This window comes from Fukomys damarensis, unplaced genomic scaffold (assembly GCF_012274545.1).
Source record: "Fukomys damarensis isolate Sample0158 unplaced genomic scaffold, DMR_v1.0_HiC HiC_scaffold_2, whole genome shotgun sequence".
NCBI lineage: Eukaryota > Metazoa > Chordata > Mammalia > Rodentia > Bathyergidae > Fukomys > Fukomys damarensis.
This window is the reverse complement of record NW_022900914.1, coordinates 45,013,924-45,038,310: the sequence shown is the minus strand read 5'-3', so window position 1 is coordinate 45,038,310 and position 24,387 is coordinate 45,013,924. Positions and strand designations below refer to the sequence as shown.

The 24,387-nt window shown below is 37.5% G+C and overlaps 1 protein-coding gene across 1 annotated transcript in view; it reads right to left on the bottom strand.

Annotated features, from left to right (window-relative positions):
• The window catches only part of Antxr1 (ANTXR cell adhesion molecule 1), a 206,607-nt gene that overhangs the window by 118,325 nt on the left and 63,895 nt on the right, over positions 1–24,387 (bottom strand). The window contains 2 exon segments of the mRNA XM_033764479.1: positions 7,942–8,040; positions 19,583–19,643. Coding sequence (XP_033620370.1) covers positions 7,942–8,040; positions 19,583–19,643 — 160 coding nt within the window.

Below are 24,387 nucleotides of genomic sequence, written 5' to 3'. Positions count from 1 at the left end.
AAAAAAAAAAAAAAAAAAAAAAAAGGTAAAGTCTCACACAAAATCATGAATGCAGGTTATGGCAAATACTGACTGCTGTTATAAAGGACGAAATCTACACAGAGATGCAAAGGAGAACTGGGAAGGAGACCCCAGGTACACATTTGGGTAAAGTGTGTGGCCACTCCACTGCTGTGGTACGCACGTTAGGAGAGATCCATCAGCAACACTTTCTCCCCTTAGTACTGTAGCACCCAACTTCTCCAAATGAATGCAGAACTAATATTTACAGAGCAACAGTTGGAAGGGACACAGACCTTCATATAGCACCAAATCCCCAGGGAAGCTTCCAAAATACACTCAATATCTTTGACCCATATACACAATACTCTAACGGATGACAAAGGACAAAATAGGCTTTTGTTTAGGAAGGTTACATTGTTCCTTTCCTTCCTACCTGTCACCACCATGAATTAATTAGTAGTCTCCTGGGGGTGCCCACAGCAGCTGTGGGGCCCAGAGGTATTCTAAGATGAAGTATAATTTCTGGATAATTGGACGGAGTTTTAAAAACAGATACACTGGAATGTCCACCTTTGAATGCACATTGCTTCTCTTTCCCTTAGAAAGCTGAGCCTTCTTTGGATCTCTTTAGAGCTACTTTTGTGACTAATGTTTAGTTTGAGAAAATAACTTCAAAGGGGGCAAATTTTTATCCTTTGGGAGTATTCAAAAAGTAAACCATGACTGGACCTAGTGAATATGCCTGGAAATCAAGACAGGAAGTAAAATGTTGCATTAAAAAGTAAGTGTGCTTATGAAACCACAAAACGGATTTCTCACATGGCCTATAAATTAAAATTTAGCAAGTCCATCCAAATCAGTTCCGTTTGTTTATGGCCATATCTCCTGTGTCTCCATGTGACACCATAATAGTCTAGCATGTGCTTCATTATTACATTAGTAAAATACCCATTTTTAACATTTACGTAAAATGGATAATTTCTCAGCTCATACTGCAGTGTCTCCCTTTTAACATTCTAATCTCTCTGCAAATGGATTTCCAATTGAAAGTGGATCCTTTCTTGGCACAGTACACTGAATACTGGAATAGGAACAAGTGCAGCCAGAATAAAATAGAGTTAGTTCACGTGAAGATTTCCAAGATATTTTCTTGGCCAGCAGTTAGCTCAGCCTGGTGATTACAGAACCAATCAGATGATAAATTTAAGATATACGCTAGGGCTAAATAATTACCATGAATTTTAAAGTTAAATTTTAAATAAAGTTAGTGAGTTGTTTTTCTTATTAAATAGGGAACATATGATTGTAGAAAATTCAGAAAACACAGATAAGCAGAAGGAAGAAAATATAAATTAATAGTACCTTCACTCAGAATTGACTACAAGTGACATTTTGAGTAGGCCCTTCAAGGCTCTGCACGCAAATGTGTGTGAAAACAAGAATAGTATTGTGATATACTCCTTTATAACTTTTTTAAAACATATGATGTCATACAATTAACATTTCCCCGCATCAGTTATTATCCTTCTACAATGTTATTTCTTCATTTGAGGGTGACGTTTAATTTATATAATGGATTATCTCTTGTCAAACGTGTGTTATCATTTAGATGCCCCCTCCTTTTCTTTTGCTACTCAGAGCAATACTGTGATGAACATTCATGTGGCCAATTCCTTGTAAACATTCCCAGTCATTTGCTTTTGAAGTGGAAATTGAAATTCTGGGTCAAAAATGTATAAAAACAGTTGATTCATTTTAAGAAGTGCCTTCCAAAAGTTTTCACGGTCTCTTATTGATGATAAATGAAAACATCTTTACCCATACTGAGCGCTGTGTTTCTGCTAATCTTTACCAGCTTGATAGAATAAGAGTGTTAACTAAGTATTCTACTGAGCATTTTCCAAATGCTTATTGATCATTACTTTCTTATAAATTTCATTTCCATATGTTTTACTCATTTTCTCCACCTTTTAAAAATAATTTAAATGATTTTTATTGACCCATTCTTTGTTATGTATATTATAAATAATTTTTCCACTTTTCTGTTTCCCTTTTGCTTTTTTGTTGGGGTGGATAGGTCACCAAAGAATTAAAAAATATGTCCTCAAACCATCAAATATTGTCTTTGTGGCATGTCCCTTCATAATTAAAAGTCTTTGGGCTGGGGATTTAACTCATTGGTTCCACTGCCTGCTTTGAAAGCGCAAGGTCCCTTGTTTGATCCCTGGTATACAAAAAAAAAAAAAAAGTTTTTGCCCGCTGGACATTTATGCAAATCTTTATTTTTGTCTCCTTCTAGAAATTTTATAGTTTCATGTTCACATTAAAATGTATAGTTCTGGGATTTGTTTAAATGTAAGGTGTGAGACAAAAATCAAACTTGTTTTTCCAGTTGTCTCACAACATCTTTGAATAATCCACTCTTTCTCCACTGATCTGAAAGTTCACTTTATATTATACCAAATTCACATAAGTGTTTGACTCTGTTTATGGACTTTGTTCCAATGCTCAGTGTGCAGATTGTGATGCCAGTTGTACATTGTTTCAATTACCGCAGCTTTTTTTTTATAAATCCTAAACCCGACTAGGGCAAGTTTCCACATTTTTCTTGGCTCTTTTTGTATGTTTATCCTTCCACATAAACTTCTGAATTATTTTGTTAAATTAAGAAGTCCCACTGGACTTTTGTTGGGATTGTATTAAAAGTAAATATTAGCTTGAAGAAATTGATTTCTTTATAATCCCAATTACTCCTCCACTTAATAATAGCAATAATGATAATAATAAGACAATACCAGCAAACAACCTTGACTGACTGCTAAAGGTGCAAGCCCCCGTTCTAAGCCCCACCCACCACATTTAAACTCATAATAATCTGAGATGTGGTTGCCATTCTCATTTTTCAGATTAGGAGACCTACACACTGATTGCTGCGTGTGCTAAGAAGGTACCTCTGTCTTCATTTTTATGGGCTAAAGAAACGGAGGCCTGGAGGTGTCAAATTAACTTGTCACAGTCACACAGCCAGGGAGGATGGAGCCAGGATTCTTTTCTTTGGTAGTCTTGCTCTAGACCCTGTGCTGTGCCATAAATATATATTGCCCTTTCTTTATATCCCTCACAAAATTTTGTAATTTCTGTCTGACATCCATACTTGTTGGAATTAATTCTTAAGAGATGTTATTTGTTGTTGCTATATTTTTCTTGTGATGCTTTCGCGCTGATCATTGTTGAATTCTGGCAAAGCTATTGCTTGTTATTACCGGGGTGTTTCTTTTGAAAATATCCAGTTTTAGAATACAGTAAATTCCCAATTCACGAATGACTCTCATTCTGGGAGAATATTCATAAGTCAGATTCTTTCATAAGTCTGACAAAGTGAGTCTTACAAATATACAAAGTACCCAGCTTTGCTTTCCCTGGCAGTCCCCTCCACATCACCACTGCTCTTCCTCTTGTTTCCAGACATGCTGGGCTCCGACTCAGTACTGTGCTACTGTGTGCTGTTGCGTCGCCCAGTAAGCACCCAGCAGCACACCTGTGACATTGTCCAGCAGACACACACGCCACTTCCAGAGTGTTCACTTCTCCGAATACTCATAACGTGCGGTGCACTGGTATCTGAAAGTTCCTGACTCAGAGACTTACTGTACTCTTCTGAGTCTGGCAGTTCTGCCAACTTTAGTTTTCTAGGCAGCTGCAGTTTGTTTAAAGTACTGATATTATTCGGGAGAAGGACCCATGTGCAGCTAAAAAGAATATGTATTCTGATTTTGTGGGGTGGAACATTCTGTAATTACTGATATTATTCATCAGTTCTCTTGTGTTATTGTAATACTCATGGCATTGTCTAAAATACGCTCATCAGTAGCCAGGCATGTGTATGTGCACTTAAGTCAATTAAAATCAAATGAAATTAAAAACTTAATTTTTCACTCACACTGGCCACGTTTCAAGTGAACAATAGCCAAATGTGACTTGTGGATGCCATATCTGCTAGCATTTTAGAACACTGCTACCACCTAAACGTTCTTTTGGGTAGTGCTGCTAGAACTTTCAGATCAGTATTTTATTGTAAGAGTGGTAAAATGGGTTGTCCTGACAGTCCCTTTATAATTTTAAGGTGATAATTGGAAATAGTGATTTATTAGAATACTATGTAATTTTGAGACATATTTTTATTATGTTAAAAGCCTCATCCTATTCTTAGTTTTCTAAAACTACTTAAAAATTTGGAATGGATAGTGAATTTTAATATACCTTCTTGGCATCAATAACCTTTGGTATGTGAAAGACAAACTTCTACTATCTTTTTCAAAATTGTCTTAGTTATCTTGGTCCCTTTTAAATGCATTGCTGAATTTTGTTTGCCAATATTTTATTTAGATATTTGTCATCAGTGAACTTTATCTCAGTTATTTTCTATTTCTAGTGTTCTTGTCCAGTTTTTTTTTTAAATCAAGATTATATTATTATCACAAAATGAATTAAAAAGTCTTTTCTTTGTTTCTTTTCTGAAAAAAAAAGATGTTTGGAAACGTATCAGATATGTGTAGTCTGTCCTTTAAACTTTGGTAAAACTGGTGGAAAAAAATCTGAGTTTGGTTCTTTGGTCATGGTGTGGTATTTTCTCTTCTCTCTCATGCATCTTATCTTCCTTTGTGCCTAATCACAGTGTTTAATCCTAAGAAATTGTACTTGCTGGGTGTAGTGGCACATGCCTGTAATCTTAGCACTTGGGAAGCTGAGGCGGGAGGGTTGTAGCCAGCCAGGGCTACATAGTGAGTTAAGATCAGCCTGCACTACGTAGCAAGACCCTGTCTCACAAAACAAAACAAGGCGCACTTCAGTGAGTACACTTCTTCTAATCTGTCATTGTTAAGTGTTTTCCCCTGTAGTCTGATCTTTTTACACATTTTAAAGGTGTTTTACTTTCTTTTTCAAAATGGGCTTTAACCTTCTCTGATTGGCTGCTGTTTTTTATTTCATTCACCTTTGCATGATTGGCCATTTGTGCTATGAGCTTGTCTTTGGACGAGGTTGTTTGGGTTGGGGCTGTGGGGAAGGTGTCCACAGGTAGGACACACAGGGCTCTGCAGGGTCACAGACTCAGCGTGGTCACACCCAGCTTTGGGGCTGAGTTCTTGATGCTCTGTATCACATGGGTGGCATCAAGTCATTCTGCCCATGGACTTTGTTCCCTTGCTGCATGCAGTGTGTGCTGCAACCCTCCGGAGTGCGAGTTCTGCAGGGATCTCTGCTATTGCAGTCCTGTGTCTCACATGGCCAGACACCAGGACTCCTTCATCTGCACCAGCATCAGGCTCTGAGCCTGCAGACTCCCTGGCCTGGAGTTACAGGGCTTTATTTACTGCTAGGCTTCCATTCTTTTGTACTTTGAGGAAGCCCACATTTATAATTTTAAAAATCATATTTTATACATAATTTCTGAGTTTGTAGAGTGACCATAAATCCAGAAACTGTCGTAATATCGAAGTGGTTTATTGGTTAATTTTATTTTAAAACCAAGGCAAGGAACGTAGAGAAGAGTAAGTATAAACCTATAGCTTTTGTTTTCAGTTATATTCATCATTGGAATATTTCTAAACAATTTCTGGTCTTCCCTCCCTACCTGGTACTGGGGATTAAACCTACATCCCCAGCACTTTTATTTTGAGACAGAGTCTCAATAAGTCATAAAGTTGTCCAGGCTGAGCTTGAACTTGAAATCCTCCTGCCTCAGTCTCTCAGAGTGCTGGAATTACAGGCATGTGCCATCATACCTGGTCAGTTTCGATTTTCAACATCAACTGATTGGCATTTCATTAGTGTCTTAGTGTGATAAGTTTGTAGGGCTGCCCATTGTTATTTTAAAAGGCATCACATATATACAGATATATATAGCATTAGTTTCATTATTGGCTCTTCATTTAGTCTTTTTCTGATTAATAATAGTATTTCTATTCTTATTTTGAGTTACAAAATATAATTCAACACAGGACAAAATCTTGAGAAAGGAAATGAAAATGGAAACAGATGTTTCAGGACTTGAGATGCAGTTAGGAAAGAAGACAGGGAAGAACAGTGGAATCTAAATGTGTTTTATTTTGCAGGGAGGAATCAACAGAGACTGATCCATCCACCAGTTTGACAGAGAAATAGAACTGTAAATGTGCTGCATTTTAAAAATTTGTTTATAAATTTGTTATTCTTGGGTTCTTAGCCATATTACTTATCAAATGGAAATTGAACAGGTGAATTAACAAATAATGGCTAAGAGTTTTCCTCAAAGCCTAGCTATTCCCATTTATTAGAATATTTTTAATAACTATATTTTGAGTTTGGGAGTGCTGTGTGCAGGATATAGTAGGATGAATTCACTCTCTTGGTCTTCTGTGAACAGAACTGTGCCGGAACCATAATCAGGCTTGTGGTTTAAGCCAAATCTCTACTCCCACGGCCTTTATTTCCTTTTGAGAATAAATGAGGTGAAGACATTGTGCATGTGTTGGCAATCATATATTAGGAAAGGAAGAGAGGAGGGAGGAAGAGGGTGAGCTGGTTTCCTAAGAAATAAAAATTTCACAGAAGAATTGGAAAACTGGCCTTCAAAATGTCACTGTACATATCAGCAGCACATTTGCATGTCACCTAATGCAGGTGACATGCAATTCTAGCAACTGCCTGTGGGGTTGGTTCTTTCCCCTCAACCCTCTTCCATCTGTCTTCACACAGCTGGGTTGAAAGCTACCTTGTCTGGGAAGCAAATTAAATCCCCACAGGTTTCTGATTAGATTTGGGATTTTGGTTCAGGAGAGGAAATACAGACTGAAGTGACGTCACAAGTGAAAAGGAAAAGAAAAATTCTGTAGGGAGCACACATCCAATTTTCATACTGTGGCTACTCAGGGACTTTTCAAAATGTTTTCAACCAACATGCACTTTCTGCAGATAAGAGCATTTTCAAATCTTAAGAAAACCAAATGAATGCTTCCAATGTTCGATATTACTCCAAAGCCAGGAATTCCAGATGTTTGTGAGGAAGCCACTGCCTATGTCTCTCTAGACATTCAAACAGACTTTAAGATGTTAAGGAGAGAAAAAAAAAAAAGGCATAGCTCTCAGTTATTCAAAAATAGCATCAGACCTCCCTCCTTGGGCTCTAAAGAGGACGAGACTGTGTGAGCGACTGTAAGTCGTCCGTGCTCCTTCTGCATTGTACTGGTGGTATGGTAAAAAGATAATCACAGTGAGGGCGGAGCACTGTGGAAACACAGCCCAATGTGGCTCTTGTTTATCAATGGAGACGTGCAGTCAGTAACTCTCTGTGCGATGGGTGCCAGAAGCAAACAATAGCCAGGGCTCCTGGCATCTGTCCTCTCAAACGCAGCCCTCCCTATCTTGCCTCATGAATCACCCATGTCTTTAAATTAGGAACTTGCCTGCTGCAAAGGCTCCGGGAGGTTCCAACCTTATGATAATTCATTTTTCTCTCTCTGCACTTAGTTTTACTTCCACATCCCTGTATTTTATGTAAGGTATTCCCCATGATGAGAGTTTCTTGGCTGCTCCAAGCAAGAATCATGCAGATTGAAAAACAATTCCAGAATCTACACATGCAAGCCTAATATTTGGCTTTGGGTTTATTCATGATTCATACAGTTAGACCATCTCCTTTTCATTTTTACCCTCGAAAATCTCCAATACTTGAAGAAACCCAAAGCTCCACAAGCCCTAACCAATCAGCGCCTGCAGAGCCAACTGGGGGTATAGTCAGTAATCACACTGTAGGGTTAGCTGTGCCCTGGCTGGAGGCCTCTCCATCAGGGAAGACCTTTCTCTGTGACATCCCTGTGTGTGCATGGCTGGAAGGCAGGCTGAAAGTGCCCCAGATCTCCAAGCAGACTGAATAAACCCATCAGTTCTGCAAGGACTTACTGAGTGTGACCGAGTCATTGATCTTGAAGCTGCAGAGGACCCTGTCCACGTTGCGGGCATGTCGGAAGCCGTTTCCTTTCACAACAACTTGAAATGACTCTGAAATGAACAATAATGACAGGACGTGTTACATGACCGTTGACCTTAAGCTTCCCACGTGCCTCGATTCAGAGCATTTGGTAACTATTGCACCAGGCTTAAAAATACTCAAAAACTAGATCAGTTTGGAAACAATAAGTAACCACATGTGTTTCCCCTTCTATTTCCTTACTGACCAATTCTCACTAGCTGTTCCTGAAGAGGGCACAGCACCTCTTACTCTAACTTCCCACCTTCCTACCTTTGTTTTCACTGGTCCTATTACCTAGAATGCCCTATTCCTTCCTCTTTGTCCATACAAAGTGGTACCTGCTTTTCAGTTCAAGCAGTTTAATACAACTGCCAGAGGGGGCCATAGGGAGTACTTCTTTAGTTCCTCTTCAATCAACTAAATTCTTCTTGGGTTTGCTTCATATATTGGTATCACCTGGAAGGATTCCTTTAGAGTCCAGGGTGCCTCACATTTTTGGAAATCATCACCTTATGGCAACCACAGCCAGTACTGAACACTGCAGTGTGCAGTTATGTAATGTCTTAGCTTTCTTTTGTCCTCTCCCCCAAAGGGAAAAATTATACTTATTTCAGTGGCATTCCTACATCTGTGGCACTTCTACCTCTGCTGGGCACATAGTAGGAGTATGTAGTTATAATTAGTTGTACTTAGCAATGAGCTAAAATCTTGGAAGTCTTGTTTATCTGTGGCCAGTTGTCAGGCATGACCTGCTTGAGCTGATATCAGCCCTTTAATGCAGTATTCATTTCTCTGTAGATAGAAGAGAGATCTACATATTAATTTCCCACTGGCATAATGTATGTTCAATTAATATGCACAAATAAAATCCTTATAAAGTTAAAAAAGCATTTTTATAATAGCCCTACCAGGGGGGAAAAAACCCCAACTAATTATTTAGCTAACTGCTTAGAAATATGATTAAGTGTGATACTATCTAGACGTCAATGCTCTACTTTAAAAATTTTTATTACCCTTGTGTGTATAAAAATTGGAGCTTGGGATAGTGTTATGTGGCACATAAAAATAGATATAGACTCCTGGTACTGCACCCCCCCAAAAAAAAGTAGAAATAGACTAAGTCAGAGGAAGAAAATGCAATATTTGTGAAAGGATCTTAAACTATAATTGCTTTGTTGGAGGAAGAATGGAATTAGAGAACAAGCATATGGGACGAGTTTATAGTTAAATAAATGTCACTTTCATTCTCAAGAAACTAATTTAGACGTCATATTTGCCAAGATTATAATAACTGGTGGGTAACTGCCCCCTTCTTTCATGCCTGGCCCAGTGCTAAACACTGTACACGTCTGATGTCCTTTCCACCTCCCACAGCCTAGGGAGGTACAGATGAGAAAGTGACCTTAGTGAAGTTAAGTGATGTAATTTGCCCACAATCACATAGATAGTAGCTGTCAGCAGCAGTGCCGGGATCCAGGTCTGCCAGGCACCAATTACCACGCCCTTAGACTCAGCTGTTATCTTCCTAACCATTATGCTAAAATGCATATCCACATTGTCTTGTGCCAGATGAAAATTAAAAATTAGAGTTGTGATCTTTATAAAAATTCATTTTAGGCTGGGTGTCCTGCTGTGATCCCAGCACTTGGGGGCTGGAGGCAGGAGGATCCTTGTGAGTTCAAGGCCAGCCTGAACTACAGAGCAAGAACTTGTCTCAAAAAATTATTCATTTTAGTTTCAGGAAGGTTTGTTCATTTTGCAGAAAAGAGGAGCTGGCAGGGATGTGAAGCAAGAAACTGAAATCTAAGTAAAAGAACCCAGAGGCACTTCATGTACCACAAGGAGTATAAATAAGAAGAGGATGTTTTTAGAAGTATAAGGGACCTTAACAATAGTGAAATTGAGATGTTGGCATTTTGATAATTTGCCCTGAGTCATATAATTAGTAAGGAGCAGAACAGAGACTTGTATTCAAGGGTTTGATATCTTACTTTTGAACTACAATGATTAAAGTCATGGACATGCAATTTTTAGGACTATAAATCTTAGGAATATTAAGGATTTATACATGGATGTTGGTGCTCTGTTTGGAAAGGTGGCTTTAGTTCTTTAGTTAGGTGTCTGTCAGTATGTGACTGATAACTCAGTAGGTTCAACAAGTATTTTATTATGTGTCAAGCATTCTAGAAGAATCTCATTTTCTCAGTCAAGCTCATAGAAACGAATTTGTTTCCAGTTTGAAAGTCAAACATATAGACATCTGCTGTGTGACATTTTTGCCAATTCCAAACGTTTTCTGCCTTGCTGCTGTGCCTACTTCTCATTTCCTCAAAGACCATCACAGCGAGAGAAGACTCCGAAAATGCAGGCTGCATGCCAAGTTCTCTTCCCTAACACCATGTTCCAGCACTACCAGTTCAGCTGCTGAGTCCTCTACAAAAGCAGCTGCACACATGTTGGCTTGGCCCAGCCTCAAGGAGTTTAGAAATGAAGACAGCAAAAATCCATGATATGGCCATGGGGAAAACCAAGCAATACAATCCGCTATGCGAGGAGAAAAGATGGAGAAGAGGGCACTGTAGGACAAAATGGGAACACAAGCAAACTCTCTGCCCAGAACCGTTTCTGTGTTGGTGCTCACCTTCATTTTCCAGAACAGCCCAAGCAGCCTGACTGGAATGTCAGCTCTTTGTACTAAAAAGTTACATAACAAAATGCTGCTGCTGCTGAATCTTTTAGTGTGGACCAGGACACACCAGAACAAAATGTATGGCTTTAACTCCATTTGTCAACAGAGCCCTAGGTCTACCTCCCAAAATATGTTCAGTTCAGTGCTCTTAGATAATTTATGCCATCAGGAAGCATAAGTTGCCCCTGAGAATTAAAGTAACAAAAGAACTGTCATAAATTTATATTTTAAAGATACCTTTAAAGGATTCAAAGATTGAATCAAGGATGTTTTACAGGTACAAAATTCCTCCCTTTGTAATACATATTTTTTAATTCGTACATATTTGCAATACATAATGATTACATTATTGGGGGGAGTTGGTACATGTACATCATACATCTTTATTCTTTTTTTTTAATCCCCTTTCCCTTCCCTACGTCTCCTCGTCCCCTTACCGTTTGCAAAAGATCTATCTCACTATTTCCTATTATCTATCTTTTATTTTTTATTTATCTTTTATTTTGTTTTGTATTTTTTAAATTAATTTATTGGTACATTTAAGGTATATGATATAATGACATTCATTACTAGAAATTTGCACCTTTACAAAATCCATCTTGGTTCTTACTTTTTCCCCATTCCCCTGCCCTCCCTTCAACCTCTCCACCCTTCCCTATCCACAAAAACTTTGTTTTCATTTTTTTCTTTTTCCTCATATTAATTCCATTCCTCTCTTTCTTTTCCCTGACCCCCCCACTGTTTTGGGTTTTTCATACAAGAGAAACTATGCAATATTTAATCCCATGTTTCTGTCTTATTTCACATAAAATTATGGTGTTAAGATGCATTCATTTTCATACAAATGTCTAAAGTTTATACTTCTTTATGACGAAGCAGTACTCCATTGTGTATAAACAGCACATTTTTTTGTCCATTAATTTGTTGATGGGCATATAGACCACTTTCAAGGTTTAGCTTTTGTGAGTGATACTGCTATAAATATGGGTATACCTTTATCACTGTAGTATGATGTTTTTTACTCTTTCAGAAAGATACCTAGAAGGTTTCCTTAAAGCCCTACAATCCCTAGACACTTCTTGTAGGAGCTGTAACTTAATATTTAAATTATCTAAAAGTGCTGAACTGTACATATTTTGAAAAGTAGACCTAGGACTCCGTTGACAAATGGAATTAAAGCCATACATTTTTGTAGGGTTTTTATTGTGAATGTGTGTTGGATTTTGTTGAATGCTTTTTCTGCATCTATTGAGGTGATCATATGTTTTTTTATCCTTGGCTCTGTTAAAATAGCGTATTACATTTATTGATTTATGCATGTTGAACCATTCTTGTATCCCTGGGATAAATCCAACTTGGTTAGGGTGTATGATCTTTTTGACGACCCTCTGTATTCTGTTTGCCAATATCTTACTGAGAATTTTTGTATCTATGTTCATTAGGAAGATGACCACCTGTCATTCATTATATCCTAAAATGAGAAATCTATATGTTATCTGCTTATTCCAGTCACCCAAGACTTTTGCGCCAAATTATCATTATTGCTATTTTATCTTGTTAGTTCAAATTTTCTCTCCTAGTGGATGCTTAAGGTGGCATGTAATGCTGCACGTATTATGCACACTGATGTCTAATAGGTGTTTCCTGATGGCTGAATTATTCTAGAACATTTTTATTTTATAGCTATTTACTTGTAACAGCTTTAGTAAGGTATAATTGACATATAATTATTTGCACATAAAGTGTATGATTTGATACTTTTGGAGTATCATGAGATAATAACACAGACAAGATTGTGATTACATTACCCCTAAAAGTCTCCTTACATTACTTTTAATCTAGAATAATTTAACCACCAGTCTACAGATGTTAGATGTTACATGCCACATTAAGCATCCATTTTTAATCTTTTTTTCTGCTCTTCCCTACCTCCACATCTATGCAACCACTGATCTGCTCTCTATAACTGTAAATTAGTTTGCATTATCTAGAATCTTATGTAAATGGAATCCTATAATAATATTTTTCATCTTTTACTCAGCGTAATCATTTTAATCATCTATAATTATTTCAAAGTTTACACATAGTGTATTGCTTTTCATTGTTGAGTATTATTTCATTGCATGAATAAAGGACAATTTGTTTATCCATTAACCTATTAACATTTGAGTTTTTGACTATGAAATAGAGTTTTGTTTTGTTTTTTTTTTGCTGATACTGAGGATTGAACTCTGGTCCTCAAGCTTGTAAAGCAGGTGGCAGAGCCACTGAGCTAAATCCCCAGCCTCTAAATAGAGATTTTAAAAAACATTTGTAAATAGGGGGGCGTGGTGGTGCATGCCTGTAATCCCAGCACTTGGGAGGCTGAGGCAGGAGGATCATTGTGAGTTCGAGACCAGCCTGGGCTACATAGTGAGTTCTAGGTCAGTCTCAACTACATAGTGAGACCCTGTCTCAAAAAAACCAAAAAAATAAAACAACAACAAAAAAACATTTGTAAATAAATTTTTGGTCAGAGATATAGATTTCTTGTTCTCTTTTATCTTGAGTAGATATCTATGGTGGAGTAAGGGAGTCATACAGTAGTTTTTGTTTGTTTGCTTTTCGTTTTTTGTGGCACTGGGGATCCAAGCCAGGGTCTCACACGTGCTGTACCACTAAGCTACACTCCTAGCCCTGTTTAACTTTTTAAGAAGTTGCCAAAACTATTCTCCAAACTGGTTGTGCCATTTTACATTTCTACCATAAGTGTATTAGAGTCCTTCTTCCAAATAAGAATCTCTTTAAATGGAAAGAGAGACCTAAGAGAGAATAAAACAACCCATTCAGCAGAGGTGCCCAGTGGCCCAGCATGAACACTTGGAAAAACAAAGGGAAGTGAAAGAAACGAAACTGCTATTTGTTGTTTCCTGAATGTGCCTATTTTAGGAAAAATTTCCAAATGTTAAATATGAAGCCTAAAACTATTTTCCTTTTGTAGCGACTTACCCAGCTTTATCAGAAACAGTGAGAGACACAGAAGGAACAATACAACTCCCTCCAAAATAACAACGTGAAGAGCTAATTACAACTTCTGTTTCTGGAAGTTCTTGTAAGGACTTCAAATGTAGAACAGTTGGCAGGTTGCACACTTGATTCCAATTAGTTCCTTCCTGGAGTACTTGATTGCACAGTATGTTGTGAACTGTGCAAGTAAGTCTGAGGTTGACTGAGTGGGACTAGAATAAAACTGTGCTCAGGCACAGGGTGAGTTTCCTGGAAAGCAGTTAAAATTTGTTGGGGCAACTTAATTCTATCTATCTATCTATCTATCTATCTATCTATCTATCTATCTATTGATCAATCTATCTCTTTTTGAAGTACTGGGGATCAAACCTTGAGCCTTTGCACTGAGCTATTTCTTATGCCTTTTAAAATTTTGAAAAGGGTCTCTCACTAAGTTGCTAAATTGCCCAGTCTGAGCTTGAATTTGAGATTTTCCTGCTTAGCCTCTCAGAGTGTTGCGATTACAGGTAGGCATTACCATGCCTGGTTTAATCTCCAAAAGTATTTAATAGGAACTTTTAAAGAAAGACCATATTGCAAGGAAAAATAGAATCATTTAAATGTAGGTTACGTCAAATATACGATGACTCTACAGTAGCCAGTAGCTTCCTACATGTTTTAGAAGAGGGACTGTGAATACAGACACTTAAGCAGCGTGGTAAATGGCAAACATATACTTGATCTGGGTAGTAGGGTAACAGTGGCATGGTGGGGAATATGGTGACTGAAAAGGGGAATGTATACTTTTTTTTAAAAAGGTTGATCAGTCCCTAAAAATCATTATCTGGCAGTAAATACAGGCCTAGTGTTGCTAGATATAATTTTTCAAGACAAGATGAAAATATGAATTTTTCTGTGTAATCAGATTTTTTTAAAAAGTTATTAGAAATAAATTCAATATTTTTAAAAAAGAGGTTGGATCAGAAAGCATGTTTACATCAGGTGGAGACCATAGGTGGCCACTTTATAAGCTTTGATGGTGGAGGCATTCTGAGAATTCTCTCTTTCCCCAGATAGTCTCACCAATGACAGTGACTGCAATTCTTTTTTGTTTGTTTGTTTGTTAGTTTTTTTTGGTACTGATGATCGAACTGAGGTCGTTGCTCTTGCGAGGCAGGCAGCAGAACCACTGAGCTAAATTCCCGGCCCGACTGTAATTCTTTTTGACCAAACCTAATTAGATATTCTCTCCACTAGAACTTTTTCTTAAAATGAAAAACAGTTCCAGGGATACTTGTTTCCTCAATCATTAAAAAATAATCAGCTATTAAATACCTCAGTCCAAAATGAATGAAGTCTTTGGAAACTTCAAGTTGTTAAAAGAGACACAAAAGAAGTTTTCTCCAGACAGCATCTGGTTACAGGTAGCCACTCTACCATTTCTCACATAATTTTTAGAAGTAGAGACCTTGGCCAACCATTCCACTATTAGAAAGCTTTAGTTGATTATGATAAGCTAAAATTTGTATCATTGAAATTATCTGTAGTAGTCTCCCAAAACTATGCATTATAAGCTTCATAATTTCTTTTTATGTGGGAATCGGCCAAACATCTGAAAGTACATTTGTGATTATCTCAATCCTTTGTCCAAATAGCTAGCTATTTTAGCTATTTCTCATTTTGCAAGCATCTCATTACTGCTCCCATTGCTCATGAGCAGGTCTTTGTGCTAGTGCTCAATGCATGGTTGTCTAGTTCATTCAAACTAGACTATCTTTCAGAGAAGTGTGAGTTTCATAAGAGGTTGGGAGCAAGCTCTATGAATTTTTATACTCATAGTTTTCACATTGTGTGGCACATAGTTTATACTAATAATTGATGGGAAGGAACAAAGGAAAAAGAAAGAAAAGAAAGGAGAAAAAACAAGAGAAAAACAAGAAGAAAGTAAATAAAGGATGGAAAGAAGGAAGGAAGGGAAGAGGAAAAGATGAAAGGGAGAGATAGAAAAAAGGGAAATAAAGGATCTGGGAATGAATTATTAATATGGTTTCCAGATTCATCACTTTTTCCTATGGACATATCTTTGTCACTACAGTTCTTAAAACATGGGACTTTAAACCATGGTCTGAACACAGGATAACAGAACTACTAGCTCTCTTGACCTGCACCTAGATGGCAATCGATGCTCCCCGAGAGTGTATTGGCTGTTTTTTGTAGGAATCATTCTTGCTGGCTACTAAGATAGCCAAGACTATCCTTATGTATTTTATTCTCCCTACAAAAACCATTAAGTCAGGTTTCCTTAAATCTTCTTGTATGGGAAGTTGGATATTTGAGACCAAGTTTAACACTTTATATTTTGTCCCATTAAATTTATTTGTCACCTTATTTGCCACCTAACATGTAGAAAGATCTGTGTTGGGTTTATATTTGGCTGTCTACCCCGTGCTTGATCTCATCACCTCTCTCAGAGCTCAATGTGCAATCAGACCCATTGCTGGTGTAAAACTGGAGTGAGAGCCAGCTGAGGTCACTGGGCTGGGGGAATGAAATCCTTAGCATAGTATGTCTTCAGCAGGCCAGGCCAGGGTGGAGCTCTCTAGCTGGGGTCCTCTGGGGGATAGGGAAAGGAAGTAACCCACAGAGTGAGGGGACAGGGCTCAGACACAAGGTCTTTTGGCGAAAGAGAAGTCTGGTCTTCTTCCCAGATCTATCTAGAGCTTTGTCTGACCATTATACTTTAGAAATGGAAACAGTTGTTTCCTTATTTACTTTCTCCCTCAGCACATATTGAGCTAATTAGTTCTTCTGCAGAGACTCCAAACTATCAATGTCCTCCCCAAATTTCTTTCAGTGGAGAAACATGCACGCATGCGTTTCTCATTCCAATATGACATTGTTGGCATTGTGATTCAACACTGACCTTTAATCCTCATTAAAGTGATGCTGATGGCAATAATGCGACTTTATTTTGTACAACAGTTAATGGTTTGGGAAACATTTTTATTTAAATTCCTGGTAAGCCCTAGGTTCTCAAGTAGCCTAATGAAAATCATAGGCATCATGGCTCACTCTATTCCATAGGCACTCACAGCCGTGGACAAAGGGATGGGCTCCAATGCCTCATAAAAGCCATGCTTACTTCAGAGAATCATTGAAGACAGGCCTGTGAGGGACCTCTGTGGAGGAACTCCTGATGGAAGGATGTCTTTGGACATTTTATTTTCTTCTTAGTAAAGTTGTTCTGTGATTATTATGTTCTAATCCTTAAGATTCCGACTTAAGGAAGAGGTTGCCTTTTTCAAAATCTAGGACTAGCTTCCATTATTGAATCCAGTATTGTTTCTTTATAAAAAAATAAATATAATTGGATACTTTGCTTTGAGGCAGAAAAATATTATTTGCTTGTAAATATGTAATATTATATATACAGCAGAGATTTTTAAAATATCAAAAGAAAGATCTCTTAGGTCGGATTTATCAGATATTTGTTGATATTATTGGTTCTACTAAAGAAACAGCCCTTGGAATATTTTATCAGTTGAACTGTTTTAATTTGTTTAAATTTGTTAATGCATTTTATCTTCTTTTCCTTGCATGTTCCTTCACTTTTAAAAAACCCTTCCACTAATTTTTAGTCACTTATTTTTAGTTTTCATTTAATGAGAAATGTATTAAGAATCTGAATTTGATAGAATCAGACCTTGTAGGTTTTGATATTTCTGTGCCGTATTTGTTGATTTTTACATATAAGATAATTTTATTGTCTTGAATAACTTAATGGTATGGGAGGGAGATTTTGATTCACTTGTTGGGTCTAGAATTATTGAGGAGGACATTTTTCTACTGTCTAAGTGATTAAGATTTTAATTTTGGTAATGTTCTACCTTTGGCTACTAATTTCTAATTGTGTGTTATTTTAATTGGGCAGGACAAAGGTATATTAACTTCACACTGTTAAGTGGAAGGAATTAACAAGAGTCAAAACAGAAAAATTCAAGGCCACTGTTTTGAAGGAATACAGGAATTAGGACATTCAGTGAACTTTTATTGACCACTTGTTAAGTACCAGACACTGCTGAGCAGTGAAAAGTAGAGAGAACTAACATTCCTCTGGTTTCTTCAAGAAGCACACAGGAAAAGAACTGATTTTTCTAGTGAATTGAAAAATGTATTCACTGTCCTCAGACTTTCTGATGTATTACAAGGTTGCGACACATGCGGCGGGATCGCTAAACAGAATGTCTAAGTTTTCTTCATGAATAGGACAATTACCCAATTAGTAAACTTCCTTGTTTTCTAAGTGCTTTAATATTAGGGAACTATAAAGTCACCACACACAAACATACAATATACAAGATTAAATTAATCTAAATAACCCACCCCTTTACTCCACCAAATGCACTGAGGTGATTTACCTCAAAAAGAATGAAGCCTAATTGTGACGTCTCACTGCACAAGTCCTTTCCGAGGCCCTGGCACTGTGCTCACGGCTCAGAAGTTTCTGTCAAATTTGCAAAGGTTTGAATTTTTTCTTAAATAGATTCTTTGGATCAATCCTTGTGGCAAATTCATTTGCCCCTATAAATGTTTGTATTGCCAGGAAACTGTTTATGTAAACATCAGTAGGTCATCTTTTTTGATTGGATTTTGGTAAGGAAATGAATACACACTTCTGAATAGTCACCAAGTGTTTTGCTCACTTTATGTATGCATGTCTGTTGGTACATACGTGTAGGTATTTACATAATTTGGCCCAAGTATTGCTAACACCTTTATATATTTATATATATACTTAATGTTTTGATGTTGGCACAGATTATTTAGTGACTAACTCCTCGCAAGTCTTTCAGTTGTTCTAAGAGATAGTCAAGAAGTGGGAAGGAAGTCCTCAAGCAATTCTCTCATTAATGACAATAAAATATGCCACAGACATTGAAAAATATAGGTTTGAAAAGTCTGAAATTCTTCCATTAACCTTGTTATCAAGGTTTCATGACTTTTTATGTTGGTAACAAATGACTGGCTCTTGGTATTTTGGGAGGCTAGAAGAGTGATATCAACAGGGACTCTCAACAGTGAAAGATTCTAGGACTCATTAGAGTTTGTCTTTCTTCTATTTCCAGCACCCAGCGCACACAGTGCCTGGTGTGCAGTAGCTGTTTAAAAATACTTTTCACATGAATGAAAGAAAAGTAATGGGAAATCTATAAAATTATCTGAGAAAAGCTCCATGGTTGAAGTTTTAGGCAGCTCATTACAACATAAAACAGAGCAAGACTCACCTTATCACTTAGCTAAAATATTATGACTCACAGAAGGCTTTTTCTTTGTATACGTGGAGATTTTCTAAACTGATGACAAAATTATAATGGCTCTTTACTGAGACAACTGATGCTGCAAGTCATGAATTTATGAGGATGGCAGATTGAACAATTAGGAAAAATATATTAATTATGCAGAAAGGCCAGCACCAATCACATTGCAGGCATCTGGGATCGTCTGTGATCATTGTGGTCAGTGACCACTGAGATCATCTGATATCTGTAGGACTCTTGTGAAGATGTAGGGTGACTCCACTTCTATCCAGAAGCATGGTGGTGGTAGTGATCAGTCTTTAGTATTGGTGTGAAAATCCAGTATTTCTATAATTTCTTTGTAAATAGGCCCCATAGAAGGAGACAATTTGGACTTTTTCAAACTTTCAAACAACCGACATTGCTTTTTTCTTTTTTTTTGCTCTAGAAGCAAATTTAGTTAGCAATTTCTACTCCTTTTTCCATCTATTCTCTTTCTGCCCTGCCTCTCCCATTCCACCTGCAATGAAGGAAGCATGTGATTTGAACTCAGAATATCATTAATTATACGAAAGCAATTAGCACTTGATTTCAATTTACCTCCTGCACATATGGTGGATGGCTCAGCTGCTAGAATTTCAATGCAGGACTTCTTCAAAATCTAAGAGAAGAAAACATAATATAGTCAATATCCAGCTTATCTTGTTAAAAGAGAATTAAAACAGTACTTTTAGCTACTGTGATAGGAGAGTTCAAGGACATTAGGTGCAGTGTGACTTGGAGAGAGAGAGCACTATCTGTACTATCATCGCAAATGCCAAACATTAAGGAGCCAGATTATGCTCACTCTTTAGGAGGATTCCCTGAGCCTCACTTAAATTGAAAGGTATTCTCATTTGCAAATTAGTCTTGTAGGACTGAGTGGGAGTCTGGGGAACCCCTGGACTTCGTGGGGAGTTACTAACGCAGACTCTAGCCAGAGCAGGGGATTTGTCTGTAGAACTTCAGCTTTTCTCTTGAAGAGCACTGATTATAAATGACCCCCCACCTGTGGAATACTGATTATAAAATTTGAAACATATTTTAAACAAGTATGGGACACTGAGTTAACTTACTAACCAAATGTGGTATCTTTTCTTGGGCATTAATTTGAAATTTGAGATGGTTTAAGGGACCAATGAAAAACATTTCTTTATTCATGAAAGGGCATTTATTAAAGCTACTAGTGATGTAATCATACAATTTAAAGTCTGTAAATGAAGAAATCATCTTTTAGCACTGGGAACACATTGATATATTTATTTAGATATACTTCTTGTTTAGTTTGAGCAACACATACACCATAGCATACAATCAAATAAAAGATGTCATAAATTACTTAAAAAGTGATAGATTCAAGGGAAAACAACAGAAAATTGATGCAAGGAATGAGAATAGTGTACAAAAATATGCTGTGAGGAGTTTATTTCTTTACTAGGAGTGGACTTAGTTCCAAGCTATCTAGTAGCGAGTGAAAAAGACAGACAGACAGCATTTATGAGTGTCTCAATCAGTGGAGATAATATCAGAGGAGATAATATTTACCCATTCTAGAGAGAATTCTGGGCATCCTCAGAGGAAGCATTGTGAAAGGAAATGAACAAACAAACTTAAGAAAAATCTCTACCTGCTGTGCAGATGACAAAACATTAAAGTTATTAGAGCAGATGCCCACACAAATGTGTCCTTTATGTAGCTCTACATACCTGAAAGCCATAAGTTAGCATTTCTTTGGCTTCTTCAATTTAAGATATATATATACATTTTTTTCAGATAAAAGATGCAATAAGTTACAGTGAAGTGTTAGATCCAAGGGAAATTTTTCCAGCTACTTTTCTGTCACTCTGCAACTTTTGTGCTTTGCTTTTCCTGTTTGTTTTCAACTTCTTTCTGATTCTGCAGTTGGAAGTAGAAGTTGTTCCTTCAGCTCTTGCCTTATATCCTTGGTCCCTCACTTACCCAACTATAGCCTCTCAAACACAGGTGCAGCTTCAGTTCCTCACTAGTACCTGAGCCTGTCTGATGGCAGCAGGAAGTGAATATTCTGGATGTGACATCCCTTGTGCATCTCTGGTGGAGTTTGTGCTCCTCACAATTCTGGCTCTGGGAACCTAGTATCAGGACTGAGCTCCTGCATAGTCATTCTGACTTGGCAAAAGGGATGCCAAGGTTATAACCAGGACACTTATTTCCTTTGCTGGCTTCTCCATCCTCTCCTTTCCTGTGGGCTATTCAGTCTTTATGAACTCTTAAGCCTGTAGTAATGTCCTTGGACTGGGCCTTGTCTGAATTCTGGTAAAAAACAACTCATACCCTAGGTGAGAGTTATCCTACCCAAGTCAAGACTGGCGCCCACTCACACAGTGCTAGTGGGCTTTTCCTGCCTCATGGCCACCTCAGCCTTGGTTGCCATGACTGAGGGACACAGCCATCTCTTTTGACATATCCCCAGGCATAAGACTCCAATGAGTCACATTTGAAGAAACTGAATGATCTCAGAGGAAGAGCCTCAGTAAACAGTGGCATTAGAACAACGCAAAGCTGTTTTGATGTTTTAAAATTCCTCAATCATTTGACATCTCTTAATAAATAATTTCATTCACAAGTAAAGACTTCAAAATAGTCCAACAATAAAAAATGAGCTATTGGTTCTATCCTGTCCTTATTTCTCCAAATACATACACATGTAAATTCTTGTACACATGTACATACATCATGTAATTGAGTTTAAATTATATTTTTGAGCCAACTCAACATTTAACCAGGCGTCAGTAAAAAAGATACTTGTGAATCTTTGGCCACAAAGACACACTGGCAGGGTTTGTTATAATAAACATAAAGTCTCTAATTCTCTAAAAGTATCTGCAATTAGCAAATAAATTTAAGGAGTGTATGAAGGGGCCAAAAAATATCAGTCAAATGCTGTTATTCAATTGAGTAAAAACACAGCTTTCTCAATCTTAATTTAAAACACGTGGCAGGGATGCATTGCGGCCAGTAGAGTAAAATTTATCAGTGAGTGTGATGGAAAGGATTTGTCTAAGGCTGTGGCTCCTATTAGTTTGAAATGTCTGTTTTCAAAGGTAGGAAGTCATAATGGTACTGAGTGAATGGGGGTGGCCTTGGTAATTAGCGACCCAGACTATACAGCAGATCACTAGCAGATCAGGAATGGTGTTTGCCTCTCAGTGAGGAAGTGGAGGACCCCTTCCCTGCCCAGGCAGCAGTGCCCTGAAGGAAGTGTAGACACAGCACTGGGGAAAGGTGTAGCTAAAGGGAAATCACTAGATGGAGTGGAGGAGATGCATGCAGGGTTAGGGTGAGGTCAGAGGGGAGGGGAGGGTGTAACTGGTTCACAGAGGAGACCAGGCTGAGGTCATCGCATGCTTATGGTATAATCTAATGGGGGGAGTCAGGTCTTGGCCCTGGTTCCCTGCCCACCTGACTTATGCTCCTTGGTGAGTCTTTAAATTTTCTGAACTCCAGTTTGGGGCCAATTTAACACTCTGAGTAATAATTTACAGTTTGGAATCAAATTGTTTGGGTCAGTTCACTCATGGCCAGTCCGACGGTGGGCAAGTTCCATGACCTCTCTGAGTCTCTGCCTAAAGGTGCTGTGTTGGGAAGATAAATGGGATCATGAAGGCAGAGCATAACAGAGACTAGAACTTGATCACCTTTAATGAATGGTAGTTATTATCACCAAGCACTTGGGCTCTGGAGAAAGATAAATAGGTTTAACCTCTGGATGGATTTCTGTTCAAATCCAAGCCCCACCACTTACTGGCCATATAGACTTGAATAAACCATTGAACTCTGAATTTCAGTTTCCTAATCTGTATATAATAGGACAAGAAAAACACTGAGTTCAAAGGGAGGTAGTTGATAAAATAAAAGACGCAAATCTTGGTTTTTCTTTTGTAGAATCAATTGGACTGTGGTGATAAAACTTACATGGGATTGGAAGTGAGGGAGTGAGTTCAAGGAAAGCTGCAAGGCTTTTGTCTTACAGATAGAACTAGACAGATGTGATTGATCAATAGACAGTTGACCTTTGGGACAACAGCCAACATATGCACTTCATGAAAATGAGGCACCAAGAAATGTGTTCAGAGCAATCTTGGCAGAAAAGCACTTAGGATGTCTGACATAGATTCAAACAACAGTAGCTGTAGTGTTGTTATTACTATTACTCCTCAGATCCTTGGATGAGAATCGAAGTTCGTACATGCTTCTATCCCATTACTGGCCTCATGCTTAATCATATTTTCTGAAACTGAACCAAGGTTAATACTACTTTCCTGCCAGCCTTTGGATGGATTTAAAGAGAAAATAGATGGGAAGCAAGTTTGAAACCCATAAAGAGCTAAATAAATGCAATGTGTTGTTACTGGTAGAGTTATTTTTGCAAACCTTGTTGGATTATTGGGAGAACAAGAGAGAAAGCAGATGGAAAAGAACTTTGCCAAGTTATAAGAGCTATTTAATATATTTAAAGTGAAATCCACTGTGAACTAGTCCAGGTTGCTTATGAGTTTGGATTTTTGGATTCTAAAAATCTAACATCCCTTGTCATAAAGTTTTCAGTTTATGCAGAGGTTTCTCAAGAATCCTTAAACAATTGGGTATACTTGCACAGAATTATTAAGAACCTCTCTCTTACAATAGGCATACTTATTCTAAAAAAACTGCTCTACCCCTTTTTAAATAAAAAATACTTTAGTTGGCCACTTACTGTTGAAGAATATGTGTGCGTGTGTGCATGTGTGTGTTAATAATGGACAAATCTCCCTTATCCATTTACAGTATGGAGACCTTTTGCTTTCATATGTTTTTGGAAAATTCTTCAGAGCATGTTTTTTGGTGTCTTATATGTTGTGCAGGAAACATTCTGGTTTAAAAATGTTTGTGGCTTATTAGGGAAATGCAAGACAAAATATCTTTGTGATTCCATCTTATTTCAGTCAAAATGGCTAACATTAAGAATAGAGAAAAAAAAACAATGAATGCTGGAGGGGGATGTGCTGAGAAGACTCCTACATTGTTGACAGGAATATAGACTAGTACAACCACTAGGGAAATCAGTATGGAACATACTCTTAAAACTGAAAATAGAAATATCATTTGACCCATGCATAGCCATGTTAATAGTGGTACAATTAACAGGAGCTTAGCTCTGGAAATATCTTAGATGCCCATCAACAGATGATATAAAGAAGAATGAAATCATTTCATTTGCAGGAAAATAGAATTCAAGATCATCATGGTAGGCAAAATAATCCAGAGTCAAAAAGTTAAGTATTCCATGTTGTCTCTTATATAAGAAATTTAAAATATAAATAAATACATCAGTGAGTATAATAGAT